At 33.0% G+C, this 16,278-nt stretch overlaps 1 protein-coding gene across 3 annotated transcripts; it reads right to left on the bottom strand.

Moving 5' to 3' along the window:
* Positions 1 to 63: 63 nt before the first annotated feature.
* LOC126979216 (serine hydroxymethyltransferase) lies at positions 64 to 14,340 on the bottom strand. 3 transcript variants are annotated; one of them, XM_050828483.1, is made up of 9 exons: positions 14,326 to 14,340; positions 10,759 to 10,912; positions 9,992 to 10,227; positions 8,832 to 8,947; positions 7,940 to 8,100; positions 6,240 to 6,435; positions 2,340 to 2,611; positions 1,184 to 1,403; positions 64 to 512 (listed from the first exon to the last, which is right to left on the bottom strand). In XM_050828483.1, exons 2-9 carry the CDS (start codon positions 10,873 to 10,875, stop codon positions 274 to 276), a joined length of 1,557 nt encoding a protein of 518 aa, XP_050684440.1. In that variant the 5' UTR covers positions 10,876 to 10,912; positions 14,326 to 14,340; the 3' UTR covers positions 64 to 273. The 3 variants fall into 3 exon arrangements, with proteins under 3 accessions (XP_050684440.1, XP_050684439.1, XP_050684441.1); XM_050828482.1 differs by lacking the exon at positions 14,326 to 14,340 and having other exon boundaries at positions 10,759 to 10,942; XM_050828484.1 differs by lacking the exons at positions 10,759 to 10,912; positions 14,326 to 14,340 and adding an exon at positions 10,497 to 10,660.
* Between the last annotated feature and the right edge of the window lie 1,938 nt (positions 14,341 to 16,278).

Genomic DNA, 16,278 nt, shown 5'->3' with positions numbered 1-16,278 from the left:
CAACTAAATGACATGATAAATAATTTGACTCTAATCTTGAGGATTTCATAAAAAAAACAACAATTGTATTAAAAATAAGATTTAATATAAACCTGAAAAGTATTCAAAGGTTGACAGATCTTGATATAAAAATTAAATATCTAGAAGCAAAAATGCTTGGCAACAATATTGTGCTTACACTAATTAAACAATAAAGGTAATAGCTTCTTTTTGAAATACAAACTAATTATAACTTATGCATTATAAATTTTAGTAACTTTTTTAAATTACTAATTAGAAGTCTTCATATCCGGGTAAAGGAAAACTTCCACTGAATTTCTCAACACCCTCTTTCAGATTTTGTACTTTCGAGCGTACTTCAGCATTCTCTTCTAAAACTCGATTGAAATCAACAAGTTTTGGTCCAGCAATCTTCGTTATTTCCTGTGCAAGTTTCAGAGCCTTATCAATATTATCAACAACTTGGTCGAAATCTGTTTCCTTTAGCCCTCTAGTTGTAAGTGCTGGTGTGCCTGTCAAGAGATAATTATAGATGTTAATAAAATTAGTCAAGCTTAACTTAAAAGCTTCATTTTTATATAAAAGGGGTCCCCATCACAGCTATGCCACATGGAGGGGACCTTAGATTTTGTAGATGTAACATTTTACTGAAAGAAGACTTTATTTTAATTTAAGAAATATTTTAAATGGCATATACCTTTTTAAATAACTTCCTGATTGAACCAGGATTCGAAACACAGGAAAAAAAATGCCCTGTAGGTTTATCATACCGATACAAGGACTTCATCATAAGGCTTATTTTTTGCTACATAACACAGCATCAGAAATAAATAAGCAATAATCAACTTATTTTATCAAATGCTCAGAATTCTATTCATATCTATCCTAATTAATACAAAGCCGCACTCTTTTGATTATTTCACCTCCAGTCGCTTGTTTGACTAACTTCAAATGTACAGTGTATGGAAGAAAGTATCTTGACAAGCACATTGTAGAGGTGGTCACAAATACAATCTCTTATAACCTAAAAAGCCAGTAATTTTTCTGTAATTAGTATAACCTCACGTCACAAGACACGCGTTTTTATGAATTTAAAATTTGCGGCGGTTTTCTCTTTCCATCAGGTGGGCCGCCACTTGCGATTTTGCCTTTTGTGGAAGTTAAAAAGATCTAAAGAATTCACCTAATCGAATACCACTTGGATTTAGGGCGCTCTTGTCTCCTGGTACTGTGTTCTTGTTACACGCAATGCTGCACAGCTCCAGTATACGCTCAGCCTTGGCACCATTTAGGCCCACATTTCTGACATCCACTAGGATCAGGTGCACATCTGTCCCACCTGTGGCTATTTGATATCCCCGGGACTTCAAACCCTCACACAGTCTTTGAGCATTCTTTATAACCTGAAATTTTTTAAGTGTATGGAAATAACATTATTTATCAACATATTAATATTTAAAAAAAAAAAAAGATTATCTACATAATGTTGAATGATAATTAAAGGTACAAGATACATATAACAATAATATTACGTATTTTTTTTTTAAATATTTTAACCGATTTTTGAACCACTATATTGCTACTACACGGCCACATTTTCTCTGGACTCGCGGAAACGTGGAGCCCCCGCCCGTTCTCCCTTCACCCCCTCACGCTCGCCCAGTTGCGTCAGTACGGTTTGCAGTTTCATTACCGTGAGGTTTTTTTTGCAATAAGAGTTCCGAGAAAAAACTTTTACTTTTTTGCTTAATCCAGCTTCTTTCGTAGATTTTTCATCACGATAACAATAATAAGCATCACAACACAACACCTTTACATCAATCATTGTTTATTTATTAATAATAATAATAATAATATCTTAGAGATGCTTGTTTTGCACACCATAGTGATGAAACGATGAGACATGAAAGAGATGAAGTGACAGTACCAACATCAGGTAATATAACCGACAAGTATTTAATAATTATTGTTTGTGGTATATACACAGTCTAAATTTCAGATGCCTAATGCTGTGTAATAAGACAATCAACTCTTCATAAGTGTTTCCATTAAACACTATAATAAAATTAATTAGTTAAAAAGGAATTTATTTTCTCTAAATTTATTCTTTCATAATTATTTTTGATGTCAGTTCAAACACTACCACCGCTACGGATACAAATGGCGCTCTGAGAAACGGCAATATTGTATAAACTGTCATTGTTATTGCTGTAAAATAATCATAATCTAGTCCCAGGCTGTCCAATCGCTTTGATATTCAGCTGTGGAGTAGTAGGATTTATGACAGAAAATGATTATAAATAGTTTTGAGCAATTATTAGGGTAGTAGAGAACTTTACCTGCAACTGATATTCTTTAAACTCCGGCATCATTGCTTGCTTCATGGCAGTAGCAATACCTGCGATGGCATGGTTGTGGGGACCACCCTGCAGTCCAGGGAATACCGCTTGGTTTATTCTGTTCTCCAGGTCATACATAATCTTCTCTCCCTTAGCATTGACAGAACGTACACCCTTCCTGAAGAAGATAACACCAGCTCGGGGCCCTCTCAGCGTTTTGTGAGTTGTCGTGGTCACAATGTCACAGTACTCAAATGGACTGGGTATGACACCTGTATCAGAAGTTTCAAACTTAATACATCTGTTGTTACTTTGTTAGAATGCAATGGCTGTGGTAGCAAATATATTGTTGTTCAATCAATGACATTTAAAACATATAGACAAATCACCGCTGCCACAAGCCACAAGTTTATATGCTATTAATTGCTATATTATTCAGTTCAGATATGATTCAAAATACACACACCTAAGGACTAAAGTGTTCTTACATTGTCTTTTAAGCACACTTTTGCAGTTCCGCTATGTTTATGTGAATAGAACGTCATTGTGTACAATGTCTAAATGTGGTTTTTGCACTAAAGATAAGCATGAGTTTCTTTTTATAAAGGAGTAACAGCATGGTGGTAAGAGATACGCTCTGTCAATTACAATATAGTACCGCTGAGGACTCTTGAAAATTTATAAAATAATTATTGCTCTCGTCACTTTAAGACATAAGACTTCTTAGACCAGTGATTTCACAAGTTACATTCGCTAAGAGAGAACTGCCAAATTACTTTTTTATGGAAGTCGAGGGCAAACGAGCGCACGGGTCACCTGACTTTACGTAATCACAGCCACCCAAATTTTCCTGTAACACCAGAGGAATCACAGGAGCGATCAAGAAAGTGTACGTACTTTATTTAAAGGTTAACGTATCGTCCAGGAAAACACCGCACAAGGAAGCTCATTCCACATCTTGGTTGTACGTGGAAAAAAGTTCTTTGGAAACCGCACTGTGGAGGTACGCCGCACGTCCAAATGGTGGGAATGATATCCTAATTTTTGGCATGTCATGCGAAGGAAATGGACGGGAGAAATCCGGCCAAAGAGTTTTTTTTCGATCAGATTTGCTGTAGAGAGCAATGAAATCTAGTGACTTCCTACCAGATGGCAAAGTAGGTACGCTACCACAATTTAATATCAAAATTAAAAAAAAAATGTTGGTTACGAAATTTATAGAAGGTTACAATTATTAATTAGTTTTTGCCTATCTTGTAACGAAATAATGTCACAGAACTGTCAAACTGTGCGTCTAAAATTTATCTGATACAATTATTACACAAATGAAAATTTTAAATTAAAAAATATTAAGGCTCACTAGTCACAATAAAAATCTATCTTATCTCTCAAGTCAGAACAAACTGCACACAGTGTGCAAAATTGATCAAAATCGGCTCAGTAGTTTAGGAGTTCATCGCGGACAATCAACGTAACACGAAATTTGTATATCTAAGATATTTCTTATGACAATAAGGGACGAGACGAGCTGGACGTTCAGCTGGTGGTAATTGATACGCCCTGCCCATTACAGTATAGTCATAAACAGAAATTCTGAGCGGCACTACAATAATTGCGCTCGTAACCTTGGGACATAAGATATTAAGTCTCATTTGCCCAGTGATTTGACACCCTTCAGACCGAATCACAATATGGCTTACACGAAATCAGACCTCAGTTAACTACAAATCATTGCATCATAATGTTTACTTGTTATTGGCTCTTATCATAAGTTTGCCTTCACTTACTTGCAAACTAGATTAGATTGTGAGTTACAATTTATTTTCATAGTAACAGATGCGGTTACGTCTGAGTATAATATCTCGCAATAATAACAAACAGATAACGAATTCATCAAAATAATTATTAAATCTATACCAACTATGTAATCATAATAATATATTACTGTTTTATATATATATATATATATATTATTTGGAGTTCATTAAATAAATCTATAATGATACCTACACGACACTAGAAAATTATTAATAACTTTTAAAAGTTCATAAATTTTGCTATTTTTTAATATGTAGATAATTATTGATAAAATCGTGAATTGTAATGTCTACATTTTTTTTAATGAAAATAAGGGACGAGACGAGCAGGACGTTCAGCTGTTGGTAATTTATACGCCCTGGCTATTACAATGCAGTGTCGCTCAGGATTCTTGAAAAACCCAAATATTCTGAGTGGCACTAGAATTGCGCTCGTCACCTGGAGACATAAGATGTTAAGCCTCATTTGTCCAGTAATTTCACTAGCTACGGCGCCCTTCAGACCGAAACACAGTAATGGTTGCACATAACATAACATTCAGCCTCAGTTTGAGAATCAAGTTAATCACCGAATCGATTGAGGGGACTTCTAATCCAATCAAAAAACAAATGCAATTTTGTATTTACTAGTGACAACCCTGCATACAACGGTAGTTAATTTAGAAAAAATCCTGACTAGCTCGTTCTAGTGAACAAACCTCATTTTCAAGACTATGGGAAATGTTTAAACCTGAATAACATTTGATACGGACCCCCTAGAAGCCCAAAATCAAATTTTTAGGCTTTTCTCAGACCTTTCCAACGATATATTATGGGGGTCTGTACCTACTGTGGTTGCTGAGGAATAAAATATCCAACACCCTCTTTGTGCTTCCTATATCGATATATAAATAAGAGATTTCTACCTCTGTAATGACTCATCACGATATCTCTGGAACCATAAGGCGTAGAGACTTGAAATTTGGTAGGAATATTCCTTTCACCGAGTAGAGGTCAGCCCACTGATATTATGATTTCATCTGACTTAAAAATACTGACTTCAAATATATTATATTTTAAAACAAGATAACTAAGAATAAAATAGTCTCTGCAACATTTAACACATATAACAATCAAAAAACTCAATTCTATATGCATACTCCATTACAGTAGATAAGAAATCATTTTATTGTGGCCAATCTGAACCATCTTATCTTATGACAAAAAAAGGTGCTTTTTCGGATAAAGAATAAATGCAATAAAAATGTTATCAATATTATTAGAATGCATAAGTAGTCTGTTTAGTAACTTAACAATTCATGATCATCATCCTCCCCCAAAGATCTCCACAACGATCGTGTATAAAGTGAAAAGAATAGTGATGTACACAGTGTCAATACTCGAAACAAACATCAAACTCGCAATTCCGTCTACTAGGCTCTGTAAAATTGCTAAATCTTTTAAAGTGGATTGTGTTATATTTTATAATAAACTCCCAAATGAAATTAAAATATTAGATACCTATTAAAAAATTTAAGTGTGTCGTAAAAAATAAATTAACATCTAAATCCTATTATAATGTGAAAGATTATTTGAATGATAAAGATAGTTGGAATTAATGTTCTAAATTTTGTTAATGAATATTGTTATACTCATTTGAATGCTATTGTAACTTTTGTACTTCATCCTGACTTGCACTAAATAACTCATAAAGTTTTACAGTGAATAAAGATTTTTTGACTTTGACTTTGATCAGTCCTGTGTTGCCCTCATCCAACGTAAAAGGCATAAAAGGCTTGATCCATCTTATGGGGGGTCTAGCAACACTACATATTCATAACAATTATTGGTTGGAAATTTGCCAATAGTCAAGCCATCCATGAAAAAAAATCTATTCGGAATATTTCCAATGCACATATTCATATAAATGCCTACTCAATATTTCTTTTGTGATATGAGCTACGTTGTTATCGTTAAGTAACTTCACTCCACTCGTTTGTACATAAAAAGTAACAGTATATTATTTTCAATAAATGCATATCGGCGCAATCTTATCGGACGGTGAATAGCAACAATAGAAAGTTGGTATGGAATGTTGTAATACCTGCGGCAACTAGGCCGGAAATGTGAGCCATGTCTCCTAACAAATAAGCTCCATTTTCGTCTGCCACCTCTCTAAACTTCTTGTAATCGAGACACCTTGAGTAACAACTTATGCCAGCAATAATTAGACGAGGTTTGAACAGCCTTGCAGTTTCTGCCAGCTTTTCATAGTCGATCAGTCCCGTTTTTGGGTCAACCTGAACAATACAATAATCAGTTAATCTATGTGTAGGCACTTATTATTAAAAAATTAGTGTTATATATTTATTATATAACAAGGATTTTTAAATATGAACTATTTATTAGATCATTTATGCGTCTAGATTGTGACAGCTGTGAAAACTCCGAAAAAAAAGTGTGGTTGACAGTTAACCTCTATTATGAGCAATGCACGCACACAAACACAAATTGACTCAAAAATCAAGAGTGTAAGATGCAGCTTGTCACGCACCACACTAAAGTAATAAACCGGGCCTGTTTTCATCGGTTGTCTAGCAGCAAGAGGCTATCTAGACATACAATTATCTAAAATGAACTCATATAAATTGTCATACGATCATAAGCTTAGAATATACTATCTGCTACGTGACCAATTTTGATTTGACAATGTGTGCTTTAGCTACTACTGAGGAGGTATTTCCAAGAGTGACTGACTGTTTACGACTGCTTAATCAAAATCGGTTACAGATTCAATAGATTCGCTTTCCTTTGCATCTTATTGTATCTCTTACATAAAACAAAAATGCGTACTACTTCTGTCTCTTAATCTCTTGTAGGTGGCCAAGGTCAAGTCTCATTACCAGGCCATAAAATCTATATATATAAAAGAGAATGTATGTTTGTATGTTCCTAATAACTCCTAAAATATTCGACCGATCTCAATGAAATCTTTTGTAATTGATTTGTTGAAGCTCAAGGAAGGTTTACATATATAGTTAGTCGTGTCACGATCCCACCCACACATTTACCATACCTCTCGAACCATTTATTGACAGAACAACGACTGTCAGGTCAGCCAGTCTTATATAAAAATGTACTTATTTAAGATGTTTTTGTTGTCTTTATTGGCTAATGTTTCTTATTATATTATCTAGCTAGTTAGTGATGTAACATGCTGTGGATTTTATGAAATAAAATTAAATAAAAAAATTTGGGTTAAAAAAAGGAGAAAAGAGTGTGGAAAAATCTCTACTAATGGGAAACATTAACACATGCATCCTAAGCTAAAAATATCAATACATGTTATATTATACAACAATATACCACAATAACAAACCAATTCGAGATTCTATTTTAAATAACTCTTCCTACGTCATATATAACTCATCATTTATTAAAGGGATATAACACCTAATTTTTTCATCTAAATCATTAGATTAGATCATGAAATCCAAAAAAATCTATGGCATGGCGCATTCCAATCGGCTGCGTAGTAGTTATGGTGAAGTGTATCACTAATCTTAACTGCTGTTTTTAAGTCAGATTTAAGTTCTGGCACATTTTTCCGAGAGGAATCCCACATCTCCTGAGAAGGGTTTTTTTATTACAATATATTTTATTTTTTTAAATATGAAAAGCATAATATTTACTTTGTTTTTTGTATGCTGATATTAATATGTTACTTTGTGAAAAAAAATTCACTTGCGCCATGGTTTCATAAATCCACACTATTTATTTATTGTCCAACTGTGACCAACTTACCTTATATGGCATGCTCTCAAAGAACATGGATGTAGCAGATATTTTTTTTGTGGGTGTGAAAAAACCGTGAGTTAGATGGCCTCCATCTGGCAAGTCGAGACCCATGATGCGGCCATGTGGCTCTACAATGCCAGTATACACTGCAAAGTTAGCTGGAGAACCTAAAATGTAAATTTGTGAAACAATTTTTTTTAAACTAATTCAGTCATGGAATACTAAAAATCAGCACACTAAAGTACATAGGAAAAAAAAAAATAATTAAATTCCTATGGCCTAACAAATAAAATTGCCATTAAGTTATACCTGAGAATAAACCAAGAATATGCAAAATGTTTACAAATAGACAATTAGCTTACAATTGGTTTATTTGGATATATTATAATATTCAGCGGTGATTTACACTAGGGGCAGTTGGGGCAAGCGCCCAGGGCGGCAAAATTTTGAAAGTGAAATAAAATTTTTTTAGTCTTATCAATGTTGCTCAATATAATTAATTAATTCTGTTGATTAATAATTTTTGGTTTAATTGATAATTCAAGAAATTCAATTTATCCATTATTTGTAAATTATAATTTTGGCATGTTTAGTAAAAATTAAAAATAAAAACGATTTAATCAATTTATTCCCTTGGAGATTTAAAATAATAATAGTTTATTTTATTTTCTGGAATTACAAAAAAATTAATTAGTATTTGTTTTGATAAGGTTTCTGCAACAAATTACTTATTTTAGTTTTGAAAAATAAGATACATAAACTATAAGTTTAAATAAATTATTGTGGCGGATTTTTTTCCGATGCCCAGGGGCGGCATTAAGTTTAAATCCGGCCCTGATAATATTATCCACATTTATTTGCAAGGCTGCTTGACATTCATATATTATTATAAAAGTACCTGAATATGGTTGGACATTAACACCCCATTCGTCAGATTTCAGTCTGTATGCTTCTAAAGATCGTTTTTGAGCCAATATTTCAATCTCATCTATATATTCATTACCACCATAGTACCTGCAAAATGATGTTATGAAAAAGACATACATAAAATTATACATTTATTCTATAAATCCATAAGGTATTCACTGGTCATTTACTGTAACTGAGCCGATTTTATGGGATGGGGTAGGCAGGTACTGCCATACTAGCTTTTCAAGTTAATTTACCAACGATGTAAACCTCTGATGACCTTGAAGAGAACAATACAATCATACGACCATGTCTTCTCTATCGATACAAAAGCACTTAGATTAAGCCTATTTGAGTAATGTTTATTCTATTTTTTTACTTTTTATGCAAATTCTACACAGGTGTCTTTCTGAGTTTATTCCTGGCTTCAATTTTCATTATGACTCCTTTTCAGTAAATCTTTGATCTCCACAATGGCAAAATCACTTTTTATTTATGTAGGTCACACAAAGGACATTTTTTCCTTTTTACATTTACCACTACTTTGGAAAAGGTTGAGCTTTAATATAAGAAGTGGCAAGAAACTTATTGCCACTCTTTTAAATCAACATTTATAGCTTCATCGTTAAACACATAATTTCAACTACAATATATGTAAAGTCATGCAACAACAATACTATTACATATACAATTAAACAAGTGAGTCAAAAAAAAAGTAAATGTAAATTAATACATAAAAACAAAAGTTATTGAGAACAGCAGATACATCATAATAATTGTTATTACTGAAAATTTAAGCATGGCATATTTAGAAAGTTAACACACATCGTAAATAAATAAAAATATTTTGCAAGCATTTAATTAGCTATTTAAAAAAATATAATAACATTAATTTTAAAAACATGAAGCAGAGTTTCTGGTAGTAGCCGAGTTCAACATATCCTCAATCTGATTGTGGAATGTGTTCAAATGACAACCTTTCCCAGCAATTACATTCACATTGAATCAATTAATTTGTGCAGTCATTCTAGTTTAATCCAGGCTTTCTCCAATATCAACCCATCTCATAAATAAGTAATATATCAATAAATAAGAGAACAGGAAAATATAATAAAGAAAAACAAAATAAAAAATTTAAATAAAACTTACCTTTGGTTTGGCATGCCTTCAGAATATTTATTATGAAGACATGAACTTAGACACTGAAGAACTGGTATGGAGGTAAAGTTTTCAGAAGCGATCATTTCCAGACCATGCTGTTGTCGGTGCTTTTCATTTTTAATTATTTTATAAAGCTCAGGATCTGTGTCACACAGATTACCATTCATAATCTTGCTATTCATGGTACTGCTTAATGTAAATGTTCTATAATTATTGTAATAATTCTAAAAATATAAAAAAATTAAATTAATATCTATTTGTAGTGTACTTCTTCTAATACTGTCTTCATTCAACTGATTCTAACAGATGTCGATGTTTATGCAGAGTTCACAGAAACAATAACCCTTTAGTAGATAAGAGATACGCAATCACAAACAAAAATGAGCCAATAACAAAGTTTTCATTCTATCTAATCGATATTCATTATTTTTGAAATGCGAATAACGCAACACTAATAACCCTATAAAATAAACTTTATATTATCAAAACTTACTGTTTCTACTTAATTTTGCTGGAATGAAATAAGTAGTACACTACGAAAGTTTAATATTAGTCAGATATCAATTTTGAATTTAGCCCAACATGCATTATTTAATTAAGAACTATTTGAAAATGTAACTTGTAACATGAGCTAAGTTAAGATTTGAAATTCGAATCAAACCAAAAACACAGAATATATACTAGTGTATTAAATGGTATACCAACCGTACTGATATGAACTAAATTAAAGATAAGTGCGTTAAAATTGTACTTACAATAGGGTACCATTTTCTCTGTACTATAAGTTTTGGTCTTAGTAAAGATTTTACTATATTTCCATTTAGAATTCGTGAAAATCCACAAAATCCGTTTCTCAGAGATGTTATATTCATTTTCCACAGTATTTACTAATCAATACCCGTATGATTGCTGTCAACATATTAAAGATGAATGAATAATAATAAATTTTCTATCAATACTGATAACCCAATATGAACTTTAAAATCTGTGTTTAGACTTTTGACAACACATTGCTGGCAGTTGCTTGAACCTTGAGATTTGATAAAATTTACTCTTATGAAATATTACGACGTTTTGACTCTTGAACAAAAACCTAGGATAAAGTATCAACTGGATGAAACAAACAATCTTATTACAAAAAGCAATAGAACATGGCGGACATGCTTGGCCATTATTCCTAGAATGATAATAATTTGAACAATACTGATTTGGATATATAATGTAGAGCCTCGCACAACAACAATAATTGACTGATTAGCTGTCCATACTGGCGTCAGCACTCGGTTAGCAGGGCTCTTTGCTAAAGGGCTGTCGAGTGTCGTTTGATATTGATGATTTCCAATATGGGACACAACACTAATTATATCGTTCTCTCTTGTATCTCATAGTCTAGAATTCTAGAATATATACGGAATGAAGTTATCATTCGTTACAAAATCGGAGCCTTACGCCAATAATTCTTTGGCTTGACATCAAAACATGACATGACCCAACCTTTGATGACCAGTAATATCATATAGATCTGTGGAGTAGTGGTGGAAGATTGCCCATAAGACCAGAATTGCCAAGCTGGGCAGCCTTGAAAGCATTAAAAGAACTTAAAGTAATCTTGGATTATGAGAGTAAAACCAATGTTGCACGTTACGAGGTTTATAAAAGGAACAGAGTCACTTTATGTAATTTAAATTTACCAGATCCAACGAAGGGTCGTCTAATTTGGTGTGAGGATTTATTTATTGCTACGATCCCAATCTAAAGTAGTAGGAGACCTTAACAGATTGTTAAACGAACTAGCATCGGAGATTGAAAAAGTAGGACTAAAGTTAAAACCCGAAAAAATAAAAGTAATGACCAACGGAAATAAAATCAGCATAGCTAGTAGGCGAGTCACAAATTATCTATGTTGAACATTAAAATATATATATAATATATATATACCTTGGACAGGTCGTCTAATTTGGTGTGAGGATTTATTTATTGCTACGATCCCAATCTAAAGTAGTAGGAGACCTTAACAGATTGTTAAACGAACTAGCATCGGAGATTGAAAAAGTAGGACTAAAGTTAAAACCCGAAAAAATAAAAGTAATGACCAACGGAAATAAAATCAGCATAGCTAGTAGGCGAGTCACAAATTATCTATGTTGAACATTAAAATATATATATAATATATATATACCTTGGACAGCGGATATCACTCAAAGACAGCATGTTTAAAGAAATCGAAAGAAGAATAGCAAACAATTAGAAAAGGTATTGGGGTCTGAGGGAAGTAATTAAAGGCAAAAACCTTAATATAGCTAGGAGAAAATTATTAAATTTTGGCATTTTACCAATCTTAATGTATGGATGCCAAACATGGGCCATGATAAAAAACACAAATAATAGAATTGCTATTTGCCAACGCGCAATGGAGAGAAGCAAGAGGGGGGATAGAAGAGCAAAGAGGGGGGATAGAATAAGAAACATCAACATTAATTATTGATGGCATAGCTCCATACCTTGCAATAGTTTTTAATAATTGTATTAAACATGGCATGTTTCCTAACCTTCTGAAATTTAGTCAAATTACACCAATATTTAACTATCGTCCTGTGTCGGTTTTGCTGACCCTTTGTAAAATTTTTGAAAATATAATTTTAAGCCAAATGCTTAATTATTACTTTCATTCTCATAAGTAACTTCAAATGAAACAATTTGTCTATGGGACGTTCTAGGGGACATTCAACAACGGATGCTGGTGTAGAGCTGATCAATAATAAAATTTCGATGCCTGGGAGCAATCATAGAACGCACCTTGGTACCTTCCGTGATTTATCTAAGGCCTTTGATTGTGTTCAACATTCAACGTTGGTCAGGAAACTACGTCACTATGGCATAAAAGGAACTGCGCTTGATCTTCTGATTTCATATTTAAACAATAGAATTCAGAAGGTTGACGTGAATGGCTGGAGTTCTCCTGGGACTTCTCTCAGTGTGGGGTACTACATGGGTCTATTCTTGGACCGTTCCTTTTCCTTATCTACATAAATGATATTCCTATTCTTATAGAAAAAAAAAAACATAAGGAAGTATTGTTCGCAGATGACATTTCACTGATATTTAAAGTGAAAAGAAACCAGGTTATATATGATGAGGTAAATGATATTCTGTCTGACATCGTGTACTGGTTTAGCGCTGATAACCTGATGTTAAATAGCAAGAAAGCGAAATGTATAAATTTACCGTACCCAATGTCAAAAATGAGATTACGGGAGTTTTGTTAAACGGAGAGAGATTCCAAATTACAATAGGGTCCCTATATTGTAGGATTGGCTAATAGATTTGGTTCTGCAGCATACGTGGTTAAAAAGATTAGACAATTACTCGACGTAGATACGGCGCGACTAGTTAACTTTAATTATTTTCATAATTTAATGTCCTATGGTATTTTGCTCTGTACAGATGTACAGATAATAATATTAATTATTTTGATTAAATAAATGTTTTAAATAAAAAAAACAAATTTCAATTTTTCAGTACAAGTTGGCTATTTCATACTTTAACCCCTAATAATTACACATGGGTACACAAGGAAAAGACGCAGACAACAAAAAAGGTGGGACGATGATATCAGGCAGGTTGCTGGCATAACATGGAGTAGAATAGCCAAGAATAGAGTTGGTTTGAGGCCTTTGCCAACTGGCACACTGACATACAGGAAATAAAGAAGCACGAAATTAAATTTCAAAGTCAGTGTGTTTGGTTCACATACTTTTTTTTATAAATAGTTAACGATAGTGATATTGTGTAATCGCATCGCTACTATTTAGTTGGCTAAATTTAGTAATTAGTTGGCACGATATGGACATGGAAAGATAGCTATTATGCGAAAAAATTTATAGGGGTCAGTAAAAGAGGAGGAAAAATTAAACCGGCTTAAATTTTTAGTCCTTTTTGTAAGTACATCATACCAGTTGAGAATAAAAGCGCCTGTTCAAATAGTCCGCGCTAATAATCTATGTTCACTCATAATCATTATGTAAAAATTACCAGGCGTTTAATTATCAATTATACGTAATCTTGTTTCATCATCATTGAAATCGATATTTTTTCGTGGTGGTTTATAAAATTACATCAATCGTCAATTGACAATTAATTTTCGGGTGGTTAGTATAGGATTGATACGTTATATACACCTACTACGCGGGTTCAGTAAGTCATAAGTTGAATTATTGGAGTAGCCACGAATAATTTTTGTTATAAGTAAGTACATAGTAATTTTATAATGTGTTAATTATTGAAGTAATACTAGGTAATAGGTACTATACATCTGTACTTACCACTGGGCTGTTTATAGCCGCTTTGTATCCGCCAGTCTAATAAATTCTAGTGCCCTTTTTCGTCACTGTAGTAAAAAAAGGGCAAAAATACACTGGTAGTTGCCCTGGAGTAGGTTAAAATTGCTATGGACAACACCTTCTGTTATAATTTTAGTACACTACACTTTCCTCTCACTCGTAAACGTTAATGCTAATGTTGATAAATAATTAACTTCCTACATAACAACTGCCAAACAATTGAGTACTAATGTATGCAAACACTGCGGTCGTTGGAAAGATAATAATTATGACATTAGTTGTTAAAGTATGAAATCGCCGTTTTGCACCGAAAATTTTAAACATTTTTTGTAAGGTAAAGAATAGTTATTTAATCGATTATTTACGCTCGTTATCTATATATCTCTGCTGTCACACGAAATGGTTATTTGTCAAAATTTCGTACAATTATTTTTTTATGACTTTTGATGTCATTTAAGTCCCATCTCATGCCACCTCTTACAACGGTTTAATAAGTTTAAACGTGGTTGCATTAATGCCACTGATGATTTGCGTGGGGGACGGCCTTTTACGGCGACGACTGAAGATAACATCAGTATGCGCCGCATATAATATAGACGAATAAAAGAATGACCTTAAGAAGATTTGGACAAACTTAGGAATCGGTTTGAGTCAAGTGCACAAAATCTTCCATTAGTAATTAGCGTTCAGGAAGTTATGTTCCTGGTGGAAACCTCATAATTTGACAGAGGCCCAACTTCTCCGTCTCTTTGATCTCCGTCGTTTTGATTGGCTTCCTTGAAATGGTTGAAAGGTGTAACGGAGATGACTCAAATGCTGTGTTCGACATACATAAGTGTGACGAAACCTAGATTTACCCGAAACCAACTAAAGTGAAGAGACGTCGAAGCATGGAAAAAATGATTGATTATTTGCGGGCCTTTCAGGAAGGCTATCTTCTACCGGCTAAGGTCTTTATAACAGTAGTATGTATTCGCTGTCTTCTCGTAATAGACAGGGCCAACTTAGATACTTCGCTTAGGTATGCCAATATCGACTCATGCCATTAAGAGCTAACTTAATTTTGCTTATTATTATGGAGCGTAGAATAAATTGTTTACTACTAGAATAATACTTGTTTTATTTATAAAGACATAGAATAATCTAGCAGACATTTCTATATATTAAATAAAAAGTTCTAGACCAAAGGATTCTTTCAAGGGAGCGTTAAAAAAAACATAATATTTAAGTGCGTTCTGAAATGATAGGTAATACAAATTTACAATTATAAATTATAAAACATTTTTCTATTAACATTAATTTCTATAAAAATCTAATTACATTTTACGGGCGCTCGACTGCGCGCTGTTACCGTGCAAGGTCATGTAAAGTGGAGCATAGCTACTAGAATTCACGTAAGTATACTTCGGTCTTCGGAAGAACCAGACAATGTTTGTACTTCGACGAGATGACTGCTAGTGATTCCATGAATTCCTCGATGTGAATTATGTTAATTATTACATTATGTAACGGTCCTGATCACAGCTTATATTATTATAGATACACTTTTGAGAGCTCAATCAAATTTGCCTAAAGCTATTATGGCTACTATGCACGATTTTTAAAAGGCCAAATGTCATCTATCAAAACTAAATTATGAAAGTATGTTATTTATAGTAGAGTTTTTAACATGAGAAATACGAATTCAATACTAATTTGTTATAAAAACATGAGATGAGAATTTTTTATATTTTCAAAATTAAAATAATAGTTTTATAATCTGTATATCACGTTACCGACCACCATTTTGAGACGTCACTATAGCAGAAACAATTTGTTTTTAGCAAATTCAATTATAACAATACGGACTTCATAGGTCGTTTTTATTGGAGTTTACTCCTTAAGAATCGATTTTCATATAAGGCGCCCGGTATGAGAAAAATATGGACAGTAAAA

The sequence above is a fragment of the Leptidea sinapis genome, chromosome Z (genome assembly GCF_905404315.1).
Source record: "Leptidea sinapis chromosome Z, ilLepSina1.1, whole genome shotgun sequence".
Classification (NCBI taxonomy): domain Eukaryota; kingdom Metazoa; phylum Arthropoda; class Insecta; order Lepidoptera; family Pieridae; genus Leptidea; species Leptidea sinapis.
The sequence above is the reverse complement of the archived record's forward strand: the minus strand, read 5'-3'. Positions and strand labels throughout refer to the sequence as shown.

Coding starts and splice junctions, on each gene's coding strand:
- LOC126979216 (XM_050828483.1), bottom strand. CDS start 10,875: ATGAATATAACATCTCTGAGAAACGGATTTTGTGGATTTTCACGAATT. Junction 8,948..9,991: donor GAAGGCATGCCAAACCAAAG/GTAAGTTTTATT, acceptor ATCATTTTGCAG/GTACTATGGTGGTAATGAAT. Junction 513..1,183: donor TCCAAGTGGTATTCGATTAG/GTGAATTCTTTA, acceptor ATCTCTTGACAG/GCACACCAGCACTTACAACT.